At 38.9% G+C, this 22524-nt stretch overlaps 3 protein-coding genes and 3 pseudogenes across 4 annotated transcripts; 2 read left to right on the forward strand and 4 right to left on the reverse strand.

The window, feature by feature from the left end:
• Positions 1 to 1346: 1346 nt before the first annotated feature.
• On the reverse strand, positions 1347 to 7654 carry LOC143471069 (uncharacterized). Of its 2 annotated transcripts, XM_076969416.1 has the most exons (10): positions 7455 to 7654; positions 6525 to 6730; positions 6227 to 6458; positions 6017 to 6154; positions 5771 to 5917; positions 5500 to 5643; positions 5083 to 5229; positions 4713 to 4853; positions 4489 to 4638; positions 1347 to 4249 (listed from the first exon to the last, which is right to left on the reverse strand). In XM_076969416.1, exons 1-10 carry the CDS (start codon positions 7579 to 7581, stop codon positions 1731 to 1733), a joined length of 3951 nt encoding a protein of 1316 aa, XP_076825531.1. In that variant the 5' UTR covers positions 7582 to 7654; the 3' UTR covers positions 1347 to 1730. The 2 variants fall into 2 exon arrangements, with proteins under 2 accessions (XP_076825531.1, XP_076825530.1); XM_076969415.1 differs by having other exon boundaries at positions 6227 to 6730; positions 7455 to 7653.
• Positions 7655 to 9727: 2073 nt separating this feature from the next.
• LOC143471406 (glutathione S-transferase Mu 4 pseudogene) lies at positions 9728 to 10408 on the reverse strand (annotated as a pseudogene).
• Positions 10409 to 12279: 1871 nt separating this feature from the next.
• On the reverse strand, positions 12280 to 12960 carry LOC143471407 (glutathione S-transferase 2 pseudogene; annotated as a pseudogene).
• Positions 12961 to 16128: 3168 nt separating this feature from the next.
• LOC143470459 (glutathione S-transferase Mu 1-like) lies at positions 16129 to 17131 on the forward strand. The gene has a single exon (XM_076968607.1). It carries the CDS (start codon positions 16240 to 16242, stop codon positions 16918 to 16920), a length of 681 nt encoding a protein of 226 aa, XP_076824722.1. The 5' UTR covers positions 16129 to 16239; the 3' UTR covers positions 16921 to 17131.
• Positions 17132 to 18413: 1282 nt separating this feature from the next.
• On the reverse strand, positions 18414 to 19350 carry LOC143470458 (glutathione S-transferase Mu 1 pseudogene; annotated as a pseudogene).
• Positions 19351 to 21145: 1795 nt separating this feature from the next.
• On the forward strand, positions 21146 to 21821 carry LOC143471408 (glutathione S-transferase Mu 5-like). The gene is made up of 2 exons (XM_076969862.1): positions 21146 to 21278; positions 21415 to 21821. Exons 1-2 carry the CDS (start codon positions 21146 to 21148, stop codon positions 21819 to 21821), a joined length of 540 nt encoding a protein of 179 aa, XP_076825977.1.
• Positions 21822 to 22524: the final 703 nt, after the last annotated feature.

Raw genomic sequence — 22524 nt, forward strand, 5'->3', positions numbered from 1 at the left:
CACAACCTGTCATCGTCTTGAGGTAAAAGCGCATACAAATTTCAAATTTCTTGCAGATCAGCGGCACTGAACGCAGCGCAGAATTCGCGAGCAGGATGGCGAGGATTCGCGAGGAATGATGGCGAGGAACAATCCCAACAGCCGACCAAAAATCCAAATCTTTTGTTGGTTACATTTACTTATACAATGTTCATATCCATGCTGTTTCGATCTGCTTGTGCTATCAGCTGTGTACGTAGCGAGTGATTCAATGCGTTGTATCTGTTGTGCCAGAGTGTTGTCTTTTCTAAGCTCTTTCGGCATTAACTCTAAGGCTAGTCTAAGCCATACATGTAACCGGAAATACGGAAGTTGTTTATTATCAACTGAATGTGCTGTATCCATAGATATCTTATATATAATAACAGTTATTATATATAAGATATCTATGGCTGTATCGTATCCCCAAGAACGCCCTCGAAGCCGTCGAGCGGCAAAACGCCGTCCTGCAAAACGCTTAAGATTTTTTCAGAGCTGTGTTTTGTGCTTTATTCCTAGAAACATCAATCAGATGGAGAGATCTGTTGCTCTCTGCAGGTGTCAGATTGATCTGCTCATCTTTGACAATTGCAACCAACGGCTGGTAGTTTACGGTTGTGCTTACTTAACCCAGAAAAAGCGAAAATAGGTTCACGTCTATCATCTGCAAGTACCTCGTTATCCCCGAGGTAGGTTTGTTTGTTACTGTTCACGAGCTCAATTTACATTATAGAATCTTTTACAAACAATGATGATAATGACGTCAAATTTTATGACGGTTGTAACGGCTTGTACTGTTTTGCTAAAACCATTCCCTTGAAATTAAACAAACTTAAAACAATTTGTAAGTATATGTTTTTGAAGTAATTCAGTGTTTGAAAAATTGCGTGGGGAAAAAAATATAAGCTAAAGAATCAAATATGGTCCAAATCTATATATACTGTTTTCTATAGAATGAAGCGAGTGTTTTGAAATTGTCCAAAGAATGGAATGAGGTTCGCACTGGAAGTAGAAATGTCTGCTTTACTTTTTCTGCTAACGTTGTTTATTACGCAACAAAGGATATTTGCCGTTTCCTTGACGAACAACGTCAGCTGTGGCCTGCGAGCATTGAATAAGAGCACAACCAAGTGGTTTCTCGCTCCCGCATCGACATCTTATCTGGATGGCTGAATAACAACTGGTTCACATGACGGCATTTGACAATCTTGGACGTCATCTATTATGGCCGTTTTTACCAAAATGGTTACAGACTGCCGAGTAAAAATGAGAGTAGGCCTAATCCCTGTAAAATGATGAATAACAACGCAGCCAGAGATAACGCAATCTCAGTTTAATATTTTATGAACAGATTGCGGTTAAATTTAAGAAAGAATAAAGGTACGGTAATTTACAGTAGATTTGCGCAAAACATAACCCTTTAATAACTATAGTGTCTAAACTTGGATGGGCGAGATATTTTAATTTAATAGTTAGTTCGTGGCTATAATAAAAAGCCAAGAAAAAGCACTAAACGCAAACTAAAACTTGGATATAATAAAATGAACTTACAAACGCGTGTAAAACAAAAAATACTAAAAGACACTGACTATATTACCTATTTCAAAGGTTGGATATAAAGAAATGACCAATACTTTCAGGAAACCGAGTTTACAAAAATAATTAACCATAAAACTAAGTGGATTAATTTATACAACCCATTGGTTATGACTTTAAGTCGAAATGCCTCTTCTTGAAATTTCGGAAAGTTCTGTTCCTGAGTTGTTCCTTCCTACTTTGGGAAGCGAGCGTAGTTTCTCTCCAAGCAATTTGATGTATCTTTCCACGAAAGGAGAATAAATCAACGGGTTCAAGGCGCTGTTTATTGGCAGAAGCACGCCGGCTGTAAAAATTTCAATCCCAGGTGGAAGATTCACACCACCGATGCTGAGGTAAGTCATTATGCAGATGGGGATCCAGCACACCATATCTGTGACAATGAGCATTGTGATTCGTCTTTGCAGGTTACTACTTTGCTTTTTAGCCAGCTCACTCCTTGCTGGACGATTTGAAGATTTTCTCCAGATCATGATGTAACCAACACACACTGATAAAAACGAGACAAGGTTGCAAGTGATAATAACGAGAGAGTAGATCCGGAAATTGTCACTGGGTTTAGCAAAGAACGTTGGCAAACATACGCTCGTTGTCCCATAATATCCGATCTCACCAAGCGGAGCAAACTGAGGAAATCGTGTGTCCAGAAATGATTTCACTCTTTCTTGAGGGTCCGATATATCTCCATCCATCGTCGTATTGGTGATGAGAGTCAAGCGACATGCAAACGACGTAATAAAATCTTTAGTTACGGTATCCGATGAAGAAAATTGACTGATGAAGATGAATCCTCGACTGAAATAAGACAGTGTGTTGCTTGGTAAAATAGCAAGCAAGATTGATATTACCCACGCCAAAATGACTGTAACTATCCAGATTTTTGCTGAACTCGTCTGAGCTTTAAAAGGCCAAAAAACGCAATAAATTCTGAATGTTGTCAGAATAAGAATAACGAAGCAAGATGTTTCACTGGAAATCAAAGATATCATTCCCGCAATTGAACAAATTGTGCTCGTTCTCCATTCATAGTCGATCTCAGAATAACGTCCAGCGTATTCCACTGATTTTCCCAGAATTATGAACAAATAAACTCCCATGAGACAGTCAGAAACAGATAAGTTAAGGATGAGAATATGGTTAGACTTCGCTTCACGGCTAATTCCTTTTTTCTTCAGTTGTTTTACTGACAAAATGAACACGTGAGCGTTGCCCACAATAATGACTACTGCAATTACCCAATACCATCTTTCGAGATTCGTATTCCCAATCAGGTTATATGGAGATGAAAAAATACTAGGCACGAATTCGTCAGAGCCGTCTAAGCAGTCTCGCTGACCGTCCAACACCAGTGTCCTGGGAATTGAAACAAACCCGCCTCTCGCCTCGCATTCATATCGACTAGGACAGTTGCTTTCATCGCTTCTGTCGTCGCAATCAGCTCTGCCATCGCACACTTGTAAAACATCGACACTGATTTTGCTACCAGCAGGACATTTGAATCTCTTAGGGCAGTTGCGTTCGTCGAATCCTTTCGGACAGTCGGAGCGATTGAGGTAGATCCACGCTTCGTCGATCTCTCCATCGCAATAGCGATCTCCTAACTGGTAGAAAGACGCGCATTCGTCAGAGCAGAAATCAGGAGAATTTGGACACAACTCACACTCGTCCGAGAAATCTTTACATTCCGGCCGACCGTCGCATCGAGTCGCCTGGATTTGGACGTTTTTGTTGAAACAAGAAGTTAGAACTGGACTTTCAACCGGCAGTTCGCAGTCTACGCCAGCACACGTACTTTTAGTTTCGGATAAAACTTGGGTTCTACGAGATGTTTCAGTTCCTAAATTGACTAAACACTGCAGCATATTGGAATCAAGGGAAATTTGTGGGCACATTGTAGTGATGTTTGCATTCTCACAAAGACATTCATCGGATGCGTCGTAGCAGTCTATTGTACCGTCACATGCTTGCCGTGACGCGATTATCAACTTATTGTCCAGGCATCTGAAGCAATGAAAAGAACCGTCTTTGTCAAAACATAAGTCAGAGTTGTCGTAGCATTGCGCGACGTCGTCATAAAGATTCCATTGAGGAAGTACGCACTGGTTTGGAGAGAAGGTTGGCGAACACTTGAACCCGACATCCTGAATGATTTCGTCACTTCCGTCTGCACAGTCTGGCCTTATATTACAGAATTCTTGCGCGCCTAAGATCGGGGACCTATCAGCACATTGCAGCACCGTGCAGTCTCCCGTTAAGGTGTCATTGGAACACGATGACGTGCAAAGGTATTGATAGTGTTTGCAGTCATAATCCAAACATTCCATAGATAGAACCCTGTAACAAGTTGTGACGTCACACCAAGGTGAGATGCAAGCCGACGTGTCATTGATCCAGAAGATGTTTACGTCACAAGAACCACATTTCCTTTTGTGTGTTGTTATAATCTGTTGCTCATCACTGCAATCGTCACAGTCACATTCACCGTCATTGACGTAATGCATGGGAAAGCACCCCTCGTTCAACGGGCAAGCAGGAAAGTCTTGGTGAAAACAGGGACATCGAAAGCTGTCGGCTGGACAGGTGCAATTTACCTCGTCTGAGTCATCGTCGCAATCATAGAAGCTATTACATTTATCTGCAACATGCAAACAACAATATTTTTGAGTCCTTAATTACTATTTATTGTTCGTAAGGTTGTTGGTGAAGCGCTAAATAGTTTCCTGTTAAACAAATTCAATGCATAACAGGAATATCTTGCGTTTTATGCGAAGTGTTTTTAAACTTTTCTCATATTTTGTGATTATATTCCAATTTATTTCATTTCCATTTTTAATTATTATTAAAATTTTGTTATTTACAAGTGTCTTTCCTAACCATTTTCCTTATAACACTGCCAGCCGCCACCCAAACAAGTGTTATTGCCCATCTGATTACAAGCACAAGGGTTAGGTCGCTCAGAAGTACAGAGATCACAATCTAGTTCATCTGAATTGTCCTCGCAATCAGCATATCCATCACATCTATCTGTGTGAATTAATAGAGGAGTGAATGAAACCAAAATCTCTATATTGGATTTTTTTAAACTTAAATCCACATACAAGTTTCCAGAATACAAGGCGCTTCATGACAATTGTTAATATGTTGGTTGCAGGCACAATTAAGTGGTCGCGATTGTGGACACGGGTCACAATTCCATTCGTCACTTTCATCAGAGCAAGATTCGATGCCATCGCACAGTTCTATTAAACAAGATGATTTTGCGTGACTCTCAGTAGCCTAATCCCATTTTGATAAAACTATAAATAAAGCACACAGTGAGAATATATCACACAGCAGCCTAATTTCAACTTACAGTATGCTATAAAGTATATCTCTAAACAAAAATTCAAAAAAAATAAAGTACTTTATTATGTTATTTCCAAAACGAAAAGAAAGCCGGTGAAAAGTTGATTTTCATGCTGCACTTACCTTCCTCTGTATAGCATTGCCACCAATAGGGACTGCAAACTTTTTTACCACCCTGGTTGCAAGCACACGGCAGGGGTCTAGATGCTGGGCACTCACAATTCCATTCGTCACTTCCATCTTCACAATTTACGTACCCGTCACATTTCCCTAATGTTAGAAAATATTTGTCAAAAGATGAAAGCAAGGTATGATGAAGAAAGGATGATGCTTGCAATGTATTAGGTAAGAAATTCTTCTTTGTTCGAAATAAACCGTTTTATTGTAGCAAGATGTTGTTGTGATTTTTTCTGCGTATTGCAATTTCATTTTCTAGATTCTACTACTGAGGTGCTTTCTTATATGCAAGGTTTTGAAGATAATACCACGACTGTTGACACAGATATTGCAGTTCTATGTTAGCAGTGAGTTACGTCTTACAACGATCCGGATAACATTGCAGCTCTGTGCAAGTTTGATTGCCGCGTTGATTGCAAGCGCAGGGGTTCGGATTTGCTTCGGGACAAATGTTACAATTTGTTTCATCACTGTCGTCTTCACATTCTACAGCGTCATCACACGCTTCTGCATTTTACAAAGAAGTGAGATTTAAGTAAAAATAATTCACCAAGTTTCGCATTTAGAGGTCGTAGGACATAGTTCAATAACTTAGACAATGAAAACCGTGTCAAAGAAAAATCTTGATGCATACCAACTTCCTCGTAACACTTGGCTCCGTATCCGTGACATGTGTAGTTTCCGATCTGATTACACGCACAGCGAAGTGGCGACCACGGGGGACATTCGCAATCCCATTCGTCACTTCCGTCTACGCAATCAGCATAGCCGTTGCATTGCACTACACAAACAAATAACCTTGTTTTGCTGTCAGGCAGAAAACAGATAAAACAAACGCTTTTCTCATTTTTCCACTCAGGTGTGGTACACTAGCACTCACAATGTTCTTCATAACATCGCCTTCCTTCACAGCTGCCGGTTTGATTGCAGGCACAGGGAAGTGAATTTGGTGAGGAACAAGAATCACAATCATGTTCGTCACTTCCGTCTATGCAGTCGGCTTTTCCATCGCAAATATCTGATAAATCGTTTAGAAAATTTTGCATAACGCAACTCCCAGCAGAATTAAGGTGTTGGTTAAGGGACTTACCCATATCGCCGAAGCACGTTCCTTTGCCTTCGCATTGGTTGGAGGCATAACACTCACAAGCGTATGGTTTATGAGGCAGCAGACAATCTGGGCAGCTAAGTTCGTCAGTTCCGTTAGGACAATCGTTCAATCCATCACATAAATAATCTCGCGATACGAAAATTCCATCGCCGCAGTCGAATCCCCGATCATCAATGCAGTGTCCATCAAATTCGTCCTTACCTGTCACACAGTCCGTCAGGAAATCGCATCTCAGATTTTCATCAATGCACTGGAACACGGAGCGGCAATCTTCCAGGCCGCCTTGCTCGCAAGTGCTGCATTGAAACATTCCTGCAGGACACAAGCAGTCGACCTCATCGGCTCCGTTTGAGCAATCCCTGGAAGCATCGCAAACTGACGACCATGGAATACATTCATCTGTTTGAACCGGCTCTTCGCCACCCTCACATCTACAGTCGAATTGACCCGGTGGGCAATTCTGTTGGTAATAATGGCAATCCCCTGCACACATGTACAACAGCAAAACATTAGCATATTTGCAAAGTAATTATAAAGAAAATTGAGTTTAAATGCTTGATTTGAATTGCCTGGGCTCGATGGCTAAGCCGATAAAGCGTGTGTTCGTCAACAGGACTTTGGTTAGGGCCTGGGGCTTTTGTTGGAACCTTGGTTTAATTCCCATTTGCATTATCCTTGTAATACCCTTGAGCAAGATATTAACAACACTTGCTCCTGTAAAGTGGTCCTTAATAAACAGTTAAAATTTGGGCAATTTGGGCATTTACAACAAATCAAACCAAGAAAATAGAAATTTGTGTCAATCGGAGTTTGCACTAAGACGAGCTCGGTAACTAGGGCTCCAGCAGTATGGTGAGGTATGATATGATAATCTTTATATCCTCGGGCTGAGTAAAGTCTTTGCACGGCTTCAACCCAGCGATGATTCCTCAACGCTCGAGCCCTGGCTGTCGTTGTGAGCCTCAGCGACGAGAAATTATCGTCATGTTTAAGTCGTGCAGAGAATTTCCTCAATCTCAATCTCAAGATAAAGATTGTGACTCCTTGCCATACTGTACCATAAAAACGTGTTAAAGTGATCCGAATATGAACTTCAAGACAGCTATGGTTAATTAACTTAGATGTTGACTTGTAACTTTATATCTGATACCAAATTTACTACTCGGCTTCATTAAGATTGCTCTTAGTCGGAGCAGCTTTTACTTACGTAAATAAGATAACGAGACCTGGCCACAAGCGAACGTAGAAAGCAAGATTAAAATGAGAAGTTTCATACTGCCCTTTGAAGGTGCTATACTTAGTTTGAGAATTTGCTGCATGTAAAGAAATAACATAGTAATCTTGTGCTTTCATTCATATGTCATTGTTTTCAACTGTCTTTTATGGACATTTCATCTTTAAACCTTTCTTTTTCGATAACGAAATCGACCTATCTTCTGAAACCACAGTCTGTTTGACAACTCTTTGTCTTGTTATGAACTCTTACGTACATTCGTATGTCTTAATATCTCATCGGTTCTAATAAGTCTCAGACGAAATATTTGGTTAAGCGCCGTGCTGTTGAAATAAACATCTTGTAACTTAATTTTGAAATAACAAAGAATGCCCTTTACATAACCCAGTGAAACAATACACCAATTATATGCATTATTGACTTAGTTGCAAACTCAGTAGTAATAGTTTGTCAAAGATGAATAACATCATAACAAATCCGGTTGAGTCACGACACGCCTATGTCACCGGTGAAGATATATGTTTACTTAAACCTAAACGCATGTATTTGTATATATAGGTCACGGAAGATATTTAATAATAAGAAGAAGAAGTAAGAAAACTCCTATGAGTTGTGTTGTCTAGATTAAGCAGCCTAATCACCGATGTCTTATACGTATGTGTGGTTATATAATGGTGTTATGTAACGTGAAACATTTAGAATTTTAGATGAATCATATTTTGTGAGACAATAAAAACGTCTACGACATAAAGCGCGACAGAGCCTGAATTTCAGTGTGCCGGCCTTTTGTCTAAGTGCTCGCAAACTTCAAGTCGTCACAATGCAATCGTTTTCTTTGACCAGCGTCGTGAAACGGGAATTTTGAACCGCCGGTCCGCTTTATTTTTGCCGGTCTTCGAAGAAAAGTATTCCTGTTTATTTCTCCCTAGTTACAAAAGCAGAACATATTTAATTTTGAGTTTAACGTTTTTTGTATCACGCTGAACTATGCGTACGTTCTTTGTGATAAGTTGTCGCTGTGGTCCTCACGAGATGCTGGCAAATGTCACCTTTTCTCTGTCAACTGTATTTGAGTTTGAAGGACTTCACAATTTTTCGTTTCTGTATCATAAATTTTAAAACCAGCAAAGCTTTTGCTCTCACATCCTCCTCAATGCAATCTTAAATACGTCATTGCGTATGGCTAGGCTTACCATAATTTTGTGGCTTCAAAGCGGGACGCTTTCGACATATGACGTCACAATAACATTTTTATCGAATACAATGAAATAAATAACAAACAAAATCACGAATTCTTCTTCAAGAAGTACCGGTACGCTACACAGCAAAAACAATAATAAGAATATGCTAATGTTCGTGTATGGCTTCTATGCGGTATGCCTATGCTGGCTGACTGAATGCCAAACCGGGACGTTTGGCCGACCGATCGGGACGCCGGGACAAGACGTTAAAAAGGGGGACTGTCCCGGCTAAAACGGGACGTATGGTAAGCCTACGTATGGCGTCACTGGCGTACCCTATACAATGAAATTTAGCAGGGATGTAGTGTGGTGGGGTTATCGGTAATAAAACAGCTAAATAAATGTGGTCTTTGAGTGGACCAACTCTTGATGGACTAATTCAAAATTATGATTACAGTTTGAAAATTAGGCGGTATGTCGAATGTACAAATTCAGTCAGACGGAGTGCTGGTTTTATTAAAGTCAGACACAAAAGTCAGCATGATCTCACATTACTGCTACACAGTGTGCATGGTTGATGCGTTACGTGAAGCATCGATGCTGTCCAACTGTTATTTCCGTTTATTGTCTTGTACTTTCTCAACTTTTCTTACGGATAAGTGTTAAAGGTTTTTACAGCTCGTAAGCTCCGTTCTATTACAAGCAACTCAAAAATTTATCGGCATTCCAAAACGACATAACCGATATCAGGTGTGAGGATAACTTCAGTATTTACATTCCACGCATATAAGTTACTGTAAATCGTTTAATCGACCGCTGCCCTTATGTTTGTGGTCTGTGCATTTGTTTCAGAAAGTTTCCAGGGTGTAGATTTACTCTCAAACGACTTTGCAGTTTTCTGTTTCAAAATTATTCCAACTTACGTCATTAGTTTTATTAAACTGTCATTGCGATACAACATGCTAATGATCACGATAACAGTCACGTATCACTAATACCAGGGAGTATACGAGCACAAGTTGTAAAACGTTCGTTATTTATTTAAACTTTCCAGAATGATTAGATTCACTCTTCGCATTTTCCTCCCCATTTCGCCAGAGGTGTCATAAAAGGCCATTTCTTGAATCGACTTGACCGTCTGTAAGCTGCAATCTTGTCCAGGGCGTAGAATCTCTCCACGTACTTCTTGATGCCTTGGTGCTTGTCCAAGCAATCTGACGTCATTAATTGGATGCAGTCAAACACCTCGCAAAAGTAGAAATCGACGTAGGTCATTTTATCTCCGATCATCCAATGAGAACCACCAAGAAATTTTTCCAGCAAGTCCAGCAACTTTGGAAGAGTTTCGCCGAAGAATCTCTTCTTTGCCTCGTCAAAACCGTCGTGAGTGTAACAAAGAGTATAGAAAGGCACTGCCAGATCCCTCGCCACTTCCTCTAACATGTCACAATTTCGAATCTCCTCTTCAGTTTCTGGGAAAAGTATTGCATGTTTCCGAGCGAGATACTTCAAAATCGCCCAAGTCTGCGTCATTCTAACGTCACCGTCAATGATGTAAGGTAAGTTTGGCAAATCCAGATTCATTTGGGCTTTCACGTCAAACCAAGAACTACCATCAATGTTAGGGGGCTCGCCAGACAATTTATATCTTTTGTCTTCGTATTCAACACCGAGGTATTCGAGTAAACAACGTATTGGTTCTACGCGGCCTCTAAAATCCCAGTAACCAATAACCAATTTTGCCATTTTCTCTACACCTATACTTCCTTTCGGCGGATAAAATAACGAATCAACAACAAAGTACAAAGTAAGCATAATGCAATTGAACATAAATCACTGATAGGGTCTTATTGTACTGCAAGGCCACTATATAACTGGTAATTTGGAAACTAGGCTACTATAGTCAGACAGAGTTCTACAAGAACTCTTACTCTAACCAACAGCTTTTCTCACAATAACATGCAGTATACCACACCCGGTCCAAAATTCGTGCTTAGAAAACTAAACGCAGCAATTAGGCACTTAATACAGGAACAAGCAAAGTAGCTATGTCACGCTTTGCTTACACAACCTCAGGCAAGATTAGGCCGGTATTGACCAAAACTTAGTTGTTTCCAATTGCCGTTAAGCAGCTGATCATTCAAGCGTATCACATGTGAAATTGCATGAAATCTAGCAGTGATGTATTATTGTATTGCGATGAGGTTGTCGGTCATATTTTGGTCATAAAACCGCTAAATAAATGTTTGAATGAAGTAATAATGAAAAGCATTAAAAGTGAAATTAATCAGATTCTCTGTATTTAGTATTGTAAACTATTCAACTGAAGTTTAGCAAATACTAGACAGAATTTGCAACCTTCTAATTGTTCTTAAGAGTCAGATTGCAATATTATATTGTAAGACAATTGTGATCTACACAGCTTTAACAATGGGAGATTGGTAAAAATTTGAAAACCAGTGTGTATTCTTCACAACCGTACACTGCAAATCAAAAGCATGAAAAACACCACACTCAGACCGAAATATTTTCAACCTTATAGCTGCTGTTAGCGTATTCCACGTGTAAAAACAGCAGATTAATTTGTGTTAATTGCTCGAATGAAAGTTTCTTTTCCAATTAATAACCCACCCCTTATGATGTCTATCCGGTGCCTCTCCACTCTGCTGGCCAACACAACATCGAAACGCTCAGCGACTGTGTATTGAGCAAATGCGAATAGTTCAACGCATGGTCCTGCAATGTTGTTTAGATGCGACCGGATACAATTCACTGGTTTGATTAGTTGTGAACCAACTCTTTGTTGAGTTGAGCATGGACAAATTGATGAGCGAATAAAGTTATTACTGTAAGTAAACATTTGGGGCAATGTTAGTGGCTATGGTGGTTTTTTATTTGCCAAGTCACGCTATACAGTATGTAAAAAACAGTAGAGCCAGATATGTTTAAGACCGCTCTAATGACATACTACATTCCTACATTTCACACAACCCGCGTCAATTAAGAATCCATACATTTGTAATGATTCAAAATCAATTGTTTATGATCACTGATGAGAATCGAACCAGGCAATAACTAGTAATCGAGCATCATACACAAATAATAATTAATCAATCATGCCTCGTGCTTGTATTTAATAAACAAGTAAATAAACACTGTTGATTGCGTTGAGTGCTGGACCGCACTTGTAATTAAGCAATAATTATAAGACTTTCTAAGTGTGAAAAACGTTTGCGGACTGTTTAAAATCCCAAGTATCGCAAACTATGAAAAATGCATTAATAAGGCTTGTCTATTTATATAAGTGTGGATTCAGTATGAGTAAAATGTAATAGCAGGAGAGATATATCGGTAACGATGATTTATGAGTATGACGTATACAATTTAATTTCCCGCCTACTTTCAACCTCGTTCCGCTCCATGCGTTTCTAACTTTGTTTTCTTTGTTGTCTAACGAACTCAGACTTCAAGTTTTCAACTACTCCATAGCAGAGCATTACAGATTTTATAAACAATTAAACGTAGTAACCATAGCGTGTGATAAAGAATCGATATAATTAGTCATCATGCTCACACATTATCTTAAAAGCTTGGCATAGACATAACAAAAGATGGGGCTAAGCTTCCTTTTGACCGCCCCATTTTGCAAACGGAGATGCAATAGGCAATTTTTTGAATTTGTTTGAATTTCGGTAGGCTGCAATCGCTTTAAGAGCAAAGAACCTTTTCAAGTAAGCTTTTATTGTCTTGTATTGATTCAAACAATCGGGTTCCATCACCAAAATCTGGTCTAGAAATGAACAAGCCTTGAAGTCGACATAAGTCAGCTCGTCACCAACCAGCCATGTTGAGTCTGCTAAAAATCTCTCCAGCTGGGTAGCAATCGCAGGCAGCGTCTCCTTGAAATACTTGTCTTTCTTGACGTCAAAGTCTTCGTATTCGTAACAGACAAGGTAGAACCCGATCGAAAAATCTCGTATCACTTCGTCCAACATATCGCATTTTCGCGTCTGTTCTTCTGACCGCGGCGCTAACGCGTTGAACCTTCGCGAAATGTACTTCATAATCGCTGACATTTGCGTCATTCTGACTTCACCGTCTATGACGTAAGGAACGTTTGGGAAGTCCAGTCCGAGCGAGTCTCTGACCGGATGGAAGGTACTTCCTTCCCATTTAGGTGGTGGCCCTTGGGCTACATACCTCCTGTCTTCGTAGTCCACTTCGAGGTACTCAAGCATGTATCGTATCGCTTCGCCGAAGCCTCGGACGTCCCAATAACCGAGAATAAACTTTGACATCTTTTCTGTATTTCTGGGTTTGCTGACGCTGAGTTGTACTTGCTGGTAATTAGCTACGTCACGCTTAAAAGCTTACACAACCTCAGACAAGATTAGGCCGGTATTGATCAAAACTTAGTTGCAGTTTTTGTTTACACTTAAGCAGATGATCATTCAAGCGTATCACATCTATCCAACTAGCCCAACCTATTATTTCCGGTTACAATCAATCTGGTATAGGAGTTTGACATCTCGTCGTTAATGTTGTATGTAGTGTTATTTTTTATGTTAATCGTTATGAAGGGGCAAAAATATTACTATTATAGTAAAATAAAAGAAAAAACACTGCAAATAAAGAACAAGGAGAAAAAGGTTACCTAAAGCAACAACGACTTAAAACATTCATCAGTCGAAACAAGAAAAGTAAATCATGGTTGGGCCAACCGTTAACATAATGACTAGGGCAACCAGTTTTTTGACCTAAAAATTTTAAATTTTGACCTTAAAATTTGCAAATTTTGACCTCATTTTGACCTAAAAAGTTTAAATTTTGACCTCATTTTGAAAAACGTTATACTGATAGTCTCTACACTGTCTACAGCAACTTTCTAATCTAAAGCTGCATTTAAAAATGACAAAATGCTTTTCTAGTGTTGACTTTTTTTTCGTTTCTGCGTATTAAGATTGACAACTTGCAGTTTCAAATGCAATGACGTCACATCGTGACGTCACCAAACGCGCTGAAAAGCCTTCCCTCTCTTTGTGGCTTGGGTTCTAAGTAAAATTTGCGGGACTGGAATTGTTTGCGGTACAAGAAAAGAGAAAAACGGAAGAATAATATTACAAAATGGTTACAAAATTACAAGTTTAATAGATTTTGACCTAAAAAAAAGACCTAACGAAACAATTTGACCGTATTTTGACCTAACGTAACATTTTGACTTTATCTGACCTAATAACTTCTATACCACACGTCGTACAAAGCTGAAATTTGTTTTGTGCTTGTTTCATAGCATTCTGAGCAGGTAAAAAAAAATTGACCATATTGACTTTTGGTTGCCCTAATAATGACACATAATTATAATATATAGATTGGAAAAAGAAGAAGGATTTCCTTGTAGTTTCGTTTGTGCTTTGTCCTGTCACAGCTTGCGTTGCCAAGACATGATCTGGCATTTTGTCAGTGCAATGAATACAACTGAACACGTCAACGCGTTGGCAAGTAATCTGGCCTGAACCAGCACATTTGTTTCTTTCAATTAAAATACTACTATTGAATAATACTATTGAAATACTTACAGCCGTTTATTGAGTGACTGCATATCCGTACAAGAGTATTTTTGATCTGGCCGCGTAACCTTTATAACGAAAAATTGAAACTTGGCTGACTTAGTGTTTGACTGAGCTAGGTTCTTGACATATTCCGCGCGCCCACCATCACATCGCGCAGCGACGCAATCTATTTAGTCCACAGGCACCTATCAGGTGAGATGAAACGTGTCGCAGTCTTGCCGGCATTTTTTTCCTTTTTCCGGTGTGATTGCGTAACTGGTTATTTAAGCGTGTCCGATCCATTCGGGTCAGAGTGTGACTATTTCACCGCAAGTAAGTCACGCAGTTCGTCGTTATAGACAGGTGGTTAGGTTAGGAGAATAGGTAGGTTATACAAACAGTTCATTTTACCTGTTTAGGGTTTTCAAGTTAGATTTACATTAAAAGGTAGACTTAGCTAAGTTTTGAAGTAGATTACTACTTTAACATAAGTTAACAAGAAACTTATTGAAAACAAGCTTCGAACGTGCGGGTTTTTTAGGTGAAATAGTGATGAGCTTAATGCAGCACCAGCCAAACAGGTTAGATTGCTTTTTATGCCAATGAAGCGTAAGCGGTTTAAGGAAATATTTGTCAGATGTTGTTCAATTAAAGTGCCGTATGTTATTTAGTGTTTCCGTTGTGGCAAGACAGCTTTTTGGTTTGAGTGTGACGAAAGTAGACGAATTCCATTATTGGCAACAGGCAAAACTTTGTCAACGTCGATTTAGTTGCTTTTATGGCATTTGTCAGCTTTGGAGTGAAGTGCAGGAATCACAATCATTTTGAAATGTATATTGTCAAACGACAGTTGCCTTTACTGCGACAAATTTACGGACAACAAGTAGCTACATCGCTTCCCGAAGTAATAACTACTTAATCTTTCATTTGATTTCATGAACAAAGCGACTTCCGCAGCAAGTACTGAATCATTAATATGGGAAATGTATTATACCAAGTCCATATGATGAAGAATTTTCGTTTACATCGAAATTACATTTCCTTTACATCGCTTCCCGAATTAACAATTAATCGGGTTCTTTAATTTTATGAACAAAGCGACTTCCGCGGCTTGTTCTGAAGCATTTATATGGGAGATTTATTATACCAAGTTAGTAGGATAAAGAATTTTCTTTTGCGTTTATGGCGTTTGCATTTAGGGATGCGATTTCTAAAAGAATATATGCTTTCACCACTGTGGTGTTATAGAATACTCTGCTTGCCTTTCTGCAATGCAAACCGTTGGAGACAATACAATACTAAGAGCATTGTAAAAAAAACGTTAGATGTGCTCTACGGCAAAAACATTTCATATCGTGCAAACTTAATTGTCTTCTTACTAGTTGATTGTCAGGGACTTGGGTTGTAAAGGACTCATTCACTGCGAGTGTTTACCTTTAATCGGTGATGAAAACGACCTGATGCGCGATTTGTGGAAAAGCAAACAATGACTCGGCAGAAAAATAATGTGTTTGAAGCATGATGCCGGTTTTAGCTCTTTTAGTTTTTTCTCTTTCTTTAGCTCTTTTGTCTCTTTTAGCTGCAGCGCAAGTCAAGCTTTTTGATTAATTCGTTTCATCTGTCTGACACGTAAAAGTTTGCTGACGCAGGTGGTCGCGGACGTGTTAGCAACTCCGGTATAATTACAGTATCACAACTATAAGACAGGAAATTTAGGCAAGGCCTCGAGGGCAAAAATGTGCATTACGGTTACGCAATCTAAGAAATATGGGATTTTATCACCATGAAACCCACTAGATAAACAATTTCTAAGTTCGGCAAGTATCGTAACTATTATCGTGTGAAGTATGGCATTTAGCGTTAAATCTCAACCTATATGCCTTTGGTTTGAGAAGAGCGTTTTACCGCAATTTGTTCAGCTTTCTACTTCACATGTAATTGACATGTTGAATAAATGTTTATGGCAATAGTTTCAATGTATAAATCACAAAATTTACTTTCACAGCTGGCGACAAACTTTAAGGCAAGATGTCGAAAATAACTGTTGGTTACTGGGATATCAGGGCTCTTGCTGAACCCATTCGTTTAATGTTGGAGTATTGTGGAGCAGATTACGAAGACAAAAGATATCAACTAAGGGGGGAACTACCTAATATAGATAGAAGTGATTGGCTTGACGTCAAATTTAAGCTCGGATTGGATTTTCCAAATTTACCTTATCTTATCGATGGTGACGTCAAAATGACGCAACAATGGGCGATTATGAAATATCTTGCCAGAAAATACGGAAACCTCATTCCAAAGACCGAAGAAGAGAGGAGGAGATGCGACATGACACAAGAAGATATTCGAGACCTCGGTTCCGCGTTCATACGATTGATCTCCACTCCTGGAAGCTTTGAAGATGCGAAAAAGAATTTTCTTGAGGAAACTGTTCCTAAGCATCTCGAAGCCTTCGAGAAGTTTCTCTCAGACAAAGATTGGATGGCCGGTGCCACTCTCACCTACGTTGATTTCGAAATCTGCGAACGTCTCGACGTGTTGACTGAGATGAAGCCGGATTGCCTGGATAAATATCCAAATATGAAGAAGTACAAGGAAAGTTTCTTTGCACTCGACAAGATAGCAGCATATCGTAGCTCTGAGAGATTCAAGGAATACCCGATATTTGCTCAAGTTGCCAAGTGGGGGTACAAGAAGGAAAATTAGACAATGAATATTGTATCGCCTTGCACTCACAATCTCACACGCTAAACTATAATACATATCAATTAATTTTTACTGACTTACCAGTTACTTTTCACCGGACAAAAGTAGCCTACATTTGCTACACATTTGATTTGCTTTTTTTCTCTAATTATATTAAACTTGTCTGTTGATACTGAACTACAGCTGTAAAATTAGAGGAGGTGTAAGTTGGTGACTGACCGTTGGTTTAACATTAACTTAGCAAATGATCGGCGAGATTTGCTACCAACGGTTTTGGTTTAAATTCACTCCGTTAAAATAACTCCACAACGTAGTTCTTGATATAAGTTCCATGTTATACTTATACCACGTTATACTTTTACCACGTTATACTTATACCACGTTATACTTATATGTACGTTATACATTCCTTTATACCACGTTATACTTTATCTGTCGTTAAACAGCTGATTGCTACGCATCCTGTTGACTAAATTGCCTGTCACGTTTAGTCTGCAGATAACCCTACGCACAAATCAGATACCTCACAAAATATGGAAATTGATTTTTCAACTTAGCCAATAAAGTACAAATTGTTTATATGACAAATAAATAATTAACAATTAGTGTGGAAACAAACCGCTGCATTGTTTTAGACACATCATCGACGAAAAGGGAGTAATTACAAGACAGCTGTTTAATAAAGTACCAAGTTAAGCGAAAGAAGCATCGTTTACTTGCTCTTTACATTATTTCTCGTTTTGCGCGTGATGAAAGGACTGGTCATATTTCTTAAAACAACTTGTTTCAGGCTCTTTGCTATGATCTCTTTTAGGTTGAAGAATCTCTCCACGTTGGCCTACTTTTTAAGTTTAATGCTTTTCTGAGCAATCTGACGTCAATACTTTGATGACGTCAAACACCTCGCAGAAGTAGAATTCGACGTAGGTCATTTCATCTCCGATCATCCAATGAGAACTCTCGATGAATTTCCAAAGTTTAAAAAATTTCGCCGAAGTATTTATTCAAAAGTTTTTTAAATGCTGTAACTGCATGTATATATTACAGATAAGCAAACTTGATCCAAAGCAACGAATACCCAATAATTTCAAGCGAAAGATTTGTAAAGTAAATTAGTAACGAAAAAAGGGGCCACACTGTCACTATCACAACAATGTAGCACTACTATATATTTTTTTAATATTTTGTTTTAGTATTACATAAAGTATTACAAAGTATATTATACAGTAGTATTACATAGAGATAAAGTACATTATACAGTACTACATGCACAAAGAGTAGCCTGATATTACGGCTTCATCGTCAAAAATATTGTCTTTGTAATGATCACAATGTACTGATGATTACAAGACAGAATTTTGTCCAGGAATGAAATTTTCTAACAAAGATAGTGCCAAAACCGAAAACTCTCTTTGGTAAAAAATCGCTTTTTATTTTTGACGAAGCTCGCTTTTATGTTAAATTTTATACCGACAGAAAATCAACACTCTCAGTTGCTTTAATTATTGTATTTAAGTTTCATTAACATGGATCAATATTAGTTGTAAAAGATGCGATTTGAAGCTTGTCATTTATGCTGTAATCTTCGTAAAGTAAATTCTAGTAAATTACATTGGTACAGGTTACTGTAAAGCGTGTTTGCGCACATCAATTTGATTAATTTTCCTTCTTGTATCCCCACTTGGCCATTTTGACAAAGATTGGGTATTCCTTGAATCTCTCCGTGCTACGATATGCTGCTATCTTGTCGAGTGCAAAGAACCTTTCCTTGTACTTCTTCACATTCAGATATTTATCCAGGCAATCCGATTGCATCTCAGTCAACACGTCGAGGCGTTCACAGATCTCGAAATCAACGTAGGTGAGAGTGGCACCGGCCATCCAATCTTTGTCTGAGAGAAACTTCTCGAAGGCTTCGAGATGCTTAGGAACAGTTTCCTCAAGAAAATTCTTTTTCGCATCTTCAAAGCTTCCAGGAGTGGAGATCAATCGTATGAACGCGGAACCGAGGTCTCGAATATCTTCTTGTGTCATGTCGCATCTCCTCGTCTCTTCCTCAGTCTTTGGGATGAGATTTCCGTACTTTCTGGCAAGATATTTCATAATCGCCCATTGTTGTGTCATCTTGACGTCACCATCGATAAGATAAGGTAAATTTGGAAAATCCAATCCGAGTTTAAACTTGACGACAAGCCAATCACTTCTATCTACATTAGGTAGTTCCCCCCTTAGTTGATATCTTCTGTCTTCGTAATCTGCTCCACAATATTCCAAAATCAATCGGATGGGTTCAGCCAGAGCCCTGATATCCCAGTAACCAACACTTATTTTCGACATTTTACGTTGAACTATCTTATGCTAATCCACCTGTGGTCGTACGATGTGATTGTGAACTTAATTCAACTGCAGCAAAACGTTATGTTTACAACTTTAAATAAAAAAGACGCTGAAATCTGTTGCAGTTTCATAAATTAAAAGCGCCTAGCCCTAAACCAACTGTACGCTCAACCTAACAACACCTTTTGTCAAACGCAACAATTTAACTGGCATCACAGCAGAAACAACGAGCGAGCGAAGAGCGTCAGCAAGTTTTATTTGAAAGAATAAAAGAATGTGGTTACGCTTTTGCCGAACCATTGTTTGCCTTTCAACGTATCACTTACCGGTTCGCTTTCATCGTTTCCTGAGCTCAACCAGGCGGTGAAAGAGTTCTTATATAACCGTCCAACCATCTGTGAAAAAGTGAATCAAATCTGAACAACGCTTGCAGTTCAAAAAGCCTTGTTTTATGTCGAACTTGTAAGCTAAAGGCGGACCAAAATGTTTTAAACATTGAAGTTAGTAAATTGTCATTATCGTCATTGTAGCGATGTAAATTTCGAACAACGAGATTACCGACACCCGAGCATAATACCATATCATTTGCGGAAAAGAAGGAATTGTTACATTTAATGCCGGCAAAAATATAGAAAATGGTCTAATTCCAAATTTTATTACGTCACATTTCCATTAAGACTTTTATAAAACCTTTGATGTTCGCTTCCTGCTGATTTGAAGAACAGTAGGAATCTGGTAAATGGTTCAATTGCTTCCAGCATTGACATCTATAACAGCAACACGTATCACTACGTGGTTAGCAATCAACCGTTCTTAAATGGGCAAGTTCTTGAAGCTTCAAGCTAAATTGGACCTTGACAAGTTCATCGCTTACCTCGGTGGCAGAAAGGAATCTGCTTCAGACGTCACCGTCGACCAGCATTGCTGGCGCTCAGTCAAAACCTTGAAAGAATTCTGAGTTTTTAACCGAATAAATTACTACTGAAATGCGTCGTTTACACTTCAATGACCATGAAGCGATAGGAAGGGGAACAGTTTATATCGCTGTTGCTGAAAACCAGCTTTGTACTCGCGCACAGAGAAAAACTTAAGATGACAGATGATTAACTTGATGCATTTTGAAAAATGTTTGCGGTTTGCGAGATGCCTTGGGCGGTATACGACTTCGTGCTATGCTTGTCTATTGCTAAACACACTGCTTTATATAGGGCAAAGTCATGTCAGACAGTCAGACTGATTGCGTTAGAAATTCGCCCGGGTAAGCATTGCACATACAGCACCAAGTAAACTATTTCACGGAAGCTGGTTGCTGAATAATTGCACGTATTAGCAAACTAGTTAGTAGCTGCCAATTTGGAAATACGTAAAACGTGACAAAGACAAATGTATAGCTTACAAAAAACATGCCCTATAAGTGAAAGTTGGTCATCTTTGTTAATTCAAAGTCTCTATCATTTGTTACATGAATAGAGAAGGCGACGTAAAAGAAAGAAAAAAAAGTAAAAATGATAAAAAGAAAAAAAAATACTAAAAGGTGACGTAAGAACAGAACGACCTGAAGTTAATGAAGGTACTCTACAAGGCCTACGTCAGGCCTACGTCATGTTAACGAGGCGATTCCAAGTCAGTTAAACCCAGGACGACTCAGCCAACACCTGTGGGCTGAATAGTCCTTGCGTTGTACTGTCCTGTGTTTAATCTTCCTGTTTTGAACTTTCCCTGGTTTCAATTGACCATCCCTGGTACATGCTATTTGCAGGCATTCCGGGATGGCGGCTTTACGTGCACACACTAATTGCCTTTGACTACATTTTACGCATTTTTAAGAGAATCTCGTTATCAATTTATGAGTTTTATAACTTAGAACGGTTATTTATCTTTTGACAACATGACAAAACTGATTCTTGGTTACTGGGGTATCGGAAGCCTGGGACAGCGAATACGTTACATGCTAGAGTACCTTGGTGTTGAATATGAAGATAAAAGATATGAATTGTCTGGCGAGCACCCTAACGTTGATGGTAGTTCTTGGTTTGACGTAAAGCCTCAAATGAATCTGGATTTCCCAAATATACATCATCGACGGTGACGTCAGAATGACGCAGACTTAGGCGATTTTGAAGTATCTCGTTCGGAAACACGCAATACTTTGCCCAGAAACTGAAGAGGAGATTCGAAGTTGTGACGTGTTAGAGAAAGTGGGGAGAGACCTGGGAATGCCCTTCTATACTCTTTGTTACACTCACGACGGTTTTGACGACGCAAAGAAGAAATACTTCGGCGAAACTATTCCAAAGTTGCTGGACTTGCTGGAAAAATTTCTTGGCTGTTCTCGTTGGATTATCGGAGATAAACTGACCTACGTCGATTTCTGCTTTTGCGAGGCCCTTGACGTCATCCAATTAATGACGTCAGATTGTTTGGACAAGCATCAAGGTATCAAAAAGTACGTGGAGCGATTCTACGCCTTGGATAAGATTTCAGCGTACAGGCAGTCAGATCGATTCAAGAAATGGCCCATTTCGTCATCATACGCAAACTGGGGAACGAAATGTGAAGACTGAACCCAATCATTCTGAAAGTTCATAATAATTCTTGTAATTGTTGGTGCTAGTGGTTTGTGTGCTGATATTATGATCATGCATAGGTTATATTTCAATGACGAATCAATAAGAGCAACAAAATTCTGCAAAATTGACTAACACAGAAACGGTTTTCAACTTATGAAAAGTGTTGACAGGTGTAGTATAGAATTAGTCCACGACGATAAAATCGAAATCTAAAACCTAAATTATAAAAATTATCACAGGGGAACTACCTAGTGTAGAACCAAATCAATGGCCTGATTTCAAGGGTTGATTAAAATTTGAAAACTTGTCATATCCCATGGGTGATGACGCCAAAATGACAAAACATTGAGCAAATGTGAAGTATCCTGTTTGATATTTCGGTCACTTTTTTGAAGAATAAAGTAGAAGTGTAGCAAGAAGCGGCGTGGTACAAAAGTTTGTTACTGATTCACTGATTGATCTCTTGCACAGCATGAGATGTTATTTATATTTACATGTTATTTATTTACAAGTTATTTATACATTTACATACAAATTGAGCCTTGGAAATTGAAAGCCTCAAAAATAATAATAGGAATATTTGGACGAAACAGTTCTCTGAATTCAACCGATCCATCACAAAAAACGATACATCCTTGCCGCTGCGTCTGTTTTAACTACGCTAACCTATGTATCTATTTTTGGGCACTAGGGAAAT

This window comes from Clavelina lepadiformis, chromosome 9 (assembly GCF_947623445.1).
Source record: "Clavelina lepadiformis chromosome 9, kaClaLepa1.1, whole genome shotgun sequence".
In the NCBI taxonomy this organism is placed as follows: Eukaryota; Metazoa; Chordata; class Ascidiacea; order Aplousobranchia; family Clavelinidae; genus Clavelina; species Clavelina lepadiformis.

Coding starts and splice junctions, on each gene's coding strand:
- LOC143470459 (XM_076968607.1), top strand. CDS start 16,240: ATGTCGAAAATAACTGTTGGTTACTGGGATATCAGGGCTCTTGCTGAA.
- LOC143471408 (XM_076969862.1), top strand. CDS start 21,146: ATGACAAAACTGATTCTTGGTTACTGGGGTATCGGAAGCCTGGGACAG. Junction 21,279..21,414: donor CGAGCACCCTAACGTTGATG/GTAGTTCTTGGT, acceptor TACTTTGCCCAG/AAACTGAAGAGGAGATTCGA.
- LOC143471069 (XM_076969415.1), bottom strand. CDS start 7,581: ATGTTATTTCTTTACATGCAGCAAATTCTCAAACTAAGTATAGCACCT. Junction 6,155..6,226: donor AACGTGCTTCGGCGATATGG/GTAAGTCCCTTA, acceptor ACGATTTATCAG/ATATTTGCGATGGAAAAGCC. Junction 4,250..4,488: donor GCAGTGTTATAAGGAAAATG/GTTAGGAAAGAC, acceptor TGCATGTTGCAG/ATAAATGTAATAGCTTCTAT.